The sequence below is a fragment of the Momordica charantia genome (assembly GCF_013281855.1).
Source record: "Momordica charantia cultivar OHB3-1 chromosome 5 unlocalized genomic scaffold, Mcharantia_2.0 BLBB01000005.1, whole genome shotgun sequence".
Classification (NCBI taxonomy): domain Eukaryota; kingdom Viridiplantae; phylum Streptophyta; class Magnoliopsida; order Cucurbitales; family Cucurbitaceae; genus Momordica; species Momordica charantia.
The window spans coordinates 7,236,310-7,240,581 of record NW_028275163.1 but is presented as its reverse complement, the minus strand read 5'-3'; the positions used below and the strand labels follow the sequence as shown (position 1 = coordinate 7,240,581).

The window sequence follows — 4,272 nt, the reverse complement described above, 5'->3', positions numbered from 1 at the left end:
TTTATTTAAAAAGTTTTAAATGAGTTTGTTATGTTTTAACATTTTTCCATTTGGTCTCTCGCTGTCGATAAATGTTAAAATTGACTAATGATAAATTTTATAACATGATAGTAAGGTCCCGTAAACTTACCCGCAATCGTAATCAATGAATCGTAATATTTCCATTCACTCTGATTGACGATGATTACCAAATTATAGGAATGAAATACTTTGTAATCTCATTTGCTAAAAATGGTGTAATCTCGTTGTACTCCTACCACTCTCATCAATCCTCCTCTCATTTCTTATTCTGTGGACCCCATATATATATTATAATTAATTTACAATTTTTATTCTTTCTCTTTCCTACATTAATTAGACTCCCTACAATTTTTAAATAATTTTTTTATACCTTTATGATTTCTTCTCTATTTATACTTTCATTTTTTATTGGTTGATATGATTTTATTATATAATATTATAAATTTATATTAATTAATATCAATAAATTTTTTAAAATAGAAATTATTATTTTTAAATATTAAAATAATAAAATTTAATAATACATTATATTAAATTATGGTTGTTCAAATAAAAAATTAATTATTTTATGTAATTTTTTTATAATTATTAATTATTAATTTGATTTAATTTAATTTTAATTATTTATTATTTATTAATACTAAATAAATTGTTATAATAAAAAATATCTACTATCAATAATATAGTAATAAATTAAATTAAAATTTATTATTACTATAATTATTTAAGAAAGAGAAGGGGTATCTTAGTAATTGGTTATATATCTGATTCCAATTTCGATTAAGTAAATAACATAAAATTCTGATTACGACTTTAGAAAATTTCTGGTAAACAACGTTAGAGGAATAACATTCTCATTTGAAAATTTTTACAATTGTGGGTAAGTAAACAGATCCTAAGTGAATTTGACAAAAATTTTAAAAATGAGAAAATGTTATCATAAGAATAAAATTTATCATCAACTGAAATTTTTACCATCACTAACGGTAATAGATTAAATTAAACCATCAATTGAAATTTTTTTAACAACACGAACCAAATAATAAAAGACACCCAAAAAATTATAGGCTACAAATATATATTTAGTTAAAAAAATAAGTCTTTCACTTTCCCTTTCTAGTTTCCTTCCACTTTAACTTTTTCAACCAAAATTCTAAGGGAAAATATTTGGCTCCTTCCCAGTAAGGAGGAATCTTGTCCACACCACTATTTAATATTTCACAGAGAAATGAAAAAAAAGTATTTTTAAAAAATGATGATTTGTCAAATATTAAATATTAAATGTGATAAGACAAGATTCCTTCTTACTAGTGAAGAGTTGGAGTATTTTCCAATCCCAATATCGACTAAATCAAATACGCCGAGAAGCCTTTGGTAGGTAGAATAAAATTTTTCACTATCGGAAAATTAAAAGGTCCAAAAATAAATAACTAAAAAAAGGACCTTGATCTTATCGTCATCGTCATCTTTTGGGATTTGTTTTTCTCTCTATAAATTAACCAGTAATCTCCTCCCCCCATTTGCAGAGAGAGAGACACAGAGGAAATCGAAATAACAAATTATCAGTTACCAATTCCATGGAAGATCTGAAGCCAAGCCCTGCAAATTCCTCTCCTCTTACGCCAATTGGCTTCCTCGACAGAGCCGCCACCGTCTACGGCGACTGCCCTTCAGTCATCTACGGCTCCACTGCCTACACGTGGTCCCAGACCCACCGTCGATGTCTTCAACTCGCTTCTTCCCTCTCATCCAACGGCATCCACAGGGGCCACGTCGTCTCCGTCGTCGCTCCCAACACCCCCGCCATGTACGAGCTCCAGTTCGCCGTTCCGATGGCCGGCGCCGTCCTCAACAACATCAATCTCCGCCTCGACGCTCGTACCATCTCTATCCTCCTCCGCCATAGCGAATCCAAGCTCGTCTTCGTCGATCAAGCCTCTTGCTCCCTTATCTCCGACGCCTTGGCCTTGTTTCCGCCGGAAGCCAGACGGCCGGCGCTCGTCCTGATCGCCGATGACGCTGCGGCGGAGGAGTCGTCTTCTTCACCGGTTTCCGGAGATTTCGTCGACACGTATGAGGGAATGGTGGAGAAAGGGAATCCAGAGTTCCGGTGGATTCGGCCGGCGAGTGATTGGGATCCGATTGTTTTGAATTACACTTCGGGAACGACGTCGTCGCCGAAAGGAGTGGTCCATTGCCACAGAGGAGTTTTCATGGTAGCTCTGGATTCGCTTCTAGAATGGGGCGTCCCTAAGCAATCAGTTTATTTATGGACTTTGCCGATCTTCCACGCCAATGGATGGTGCTTCCCGTGGGGAATCGCCGCCATAGGCGGCACAAATGTCTGTCTCAGAAAATTCGACGCGCCATTGATTTTTCGCCTCATTCATCGGCACAACGTGACGCACATGTGCGGAGCTCCAGTGGTGCTCAATATGCTCACGAACTCCCCGAAGAATAAGCCGCTCGATCGGCCAGTGAAGATCCTCACCGCCGGCGCGCCGCCGCCTGCAGCGGTTCTGTTCCGCACCGAATCGTTGGGTTTCGATGTGAGTCATGGGTACGGACTAACAGAGACCGCCGGGCTGGTGGTGGTGTGCTCGTGGAAGCCGCAGTGGAAGCGGCTACCGGCGGCGGAGAGAGCGCGGTTGAAGGCGCGACAGGGGGTGAGAACGATGGCAATAACAGAGGCGGACGTTGTGGATCCGGAGACTGGCAAGAGCGTGAAACGCGACGGATCGTCAATAGGAGAGATCGTTCTAAAAGGTGGATCGATCATGCTCGGTTACCTCAAAGATCCGGAAGCGACATCCAAATCGATGACCGAGGAGGGGTGGTTCTTCACAGGAGACGTCGGCGTGATGCACGGCGACGGGTATTTGGAGATCAAGGACCGATCGAAGGACGTGATCATAAGCGGAGGAGAGAACCTGAGCAGCGTGGAGGTAGAATCGGTACTGTACACAAATCCGGCGGTGAACGAGGCGGCGGTGGTGGCGCGACCGGATGAGTTCTGGGGGGAGACGCCGTGCGCGTTCGTGAGCTTGAGAGAAGGATTGAGTCGGAGGCCGACGGAGGAAGAGATAATTGAGTACTGCAGAGGGAAGCTGCCGCGGTTTATGGTGCCGAAGACGGTGGTTTTCAAGGCAGAACTGCCGAAGACGTCGACGGGGAAGATCAAGAAGTTCGTGCTTAGGGAGATTGCCAAGTCGATGGGCCCTGCACGGGCGAGTCGCTTGTAGAATCATTGGATTCATCCTCAACGACGATTTTACTTAATTATCTTATCCAATAAGCTGTGCGTTTACAGTTAAAACATGTGTCAGGGGGATAAATCAGCCCATTTTGACTCATTCTTGGCGCCATGTTACGTGGCTTGAGATTAAAGTCATCTGATTTCTTTGACATTAGTTGGTTAGTCGTTTTTATATTATTGTTTAAGTTAAATCACGAATTCCGTCCTCATAATTTGGACGGGGATTTAATTTGGTCTGTTTACTTGTTAAAGTTACAATTTACTCCATCAAAAATCAAACTCATTTTGTTATATTTTATTTACTCTGTCTTAAATCTTATATAGTAGTAAGCTAAAGCACGACTCGTGCTATTTTTGGGTGTAAATGAGCTCAATAGGTGTCTATTGAAACACCAACCATTTAAGTTCAACAAAAACGTCAAGACATGCCTTTAATCAGTAACAGAAAAAAAAAAAAGAAAGCTCAAGCATAACCAACTAGTCACAATTTGATCATGTCAAACATTCCAATAATCAGTAACATGCACCCCAAGAACTACTTACTTGGGGGATATGGTTGATGTATGTAGCCATATATTTTTTCATTTTCTCAATGAAAGTCTACTTTTTCATAATATATATATATAGAACAGTTTTAATGTAACCAATATGCAATTGGTCTTTGAATAACAAAATAATTTAAAGAAACCACAAATATAATCCGAAGCAAGTAGCAAAACAGAAAAATATACCGATATAGAGAAAAATAAATGAGCACATTCATTTATCATGTAAGCAGTACTCCTTACTCTTGGGATCGAGCAATTACATGCAAAGCAAGAGTTATCTTTCAAGATGTCTCTGGACCATAAATCTCGATTAAACGACCCTATAAAGATCTATTAAGATCTATTGAAGTTATATCATAAACATGAAACACAACCATGATGTATAACAAAAGGTATATACCTTACTAAGAAAACCATCCATTACCAGTGTTATATCAAATGCAAAAG

General features: G+C 38.9%; 1 protein-coding gene across 1 annotated transcript; it reads left to right on the top strand.

The window, feature by feature from the left end:
• Positions 1-1,533: 1,533 nt before the first annotated feature.
• Positions 1,534-3,575, top strand: LOC111014665 (2-methylpropanoate--CoA ligase CCL4). The gene has a single exon (XM_088124486.1). The coding sequence runs from the start codon at positions 1,599-1,601 to the stop codon at positions 3,261-3,263; it is 1,665 nt and encodes a 554-aa protein (XP_087980612.1). The 5' UTR covers positions 1,534-1,598; the 3' UTR covers positions 3,264-3,575.
• Positions 3,576-4,272: the final 697 nt, after the last annotated feature.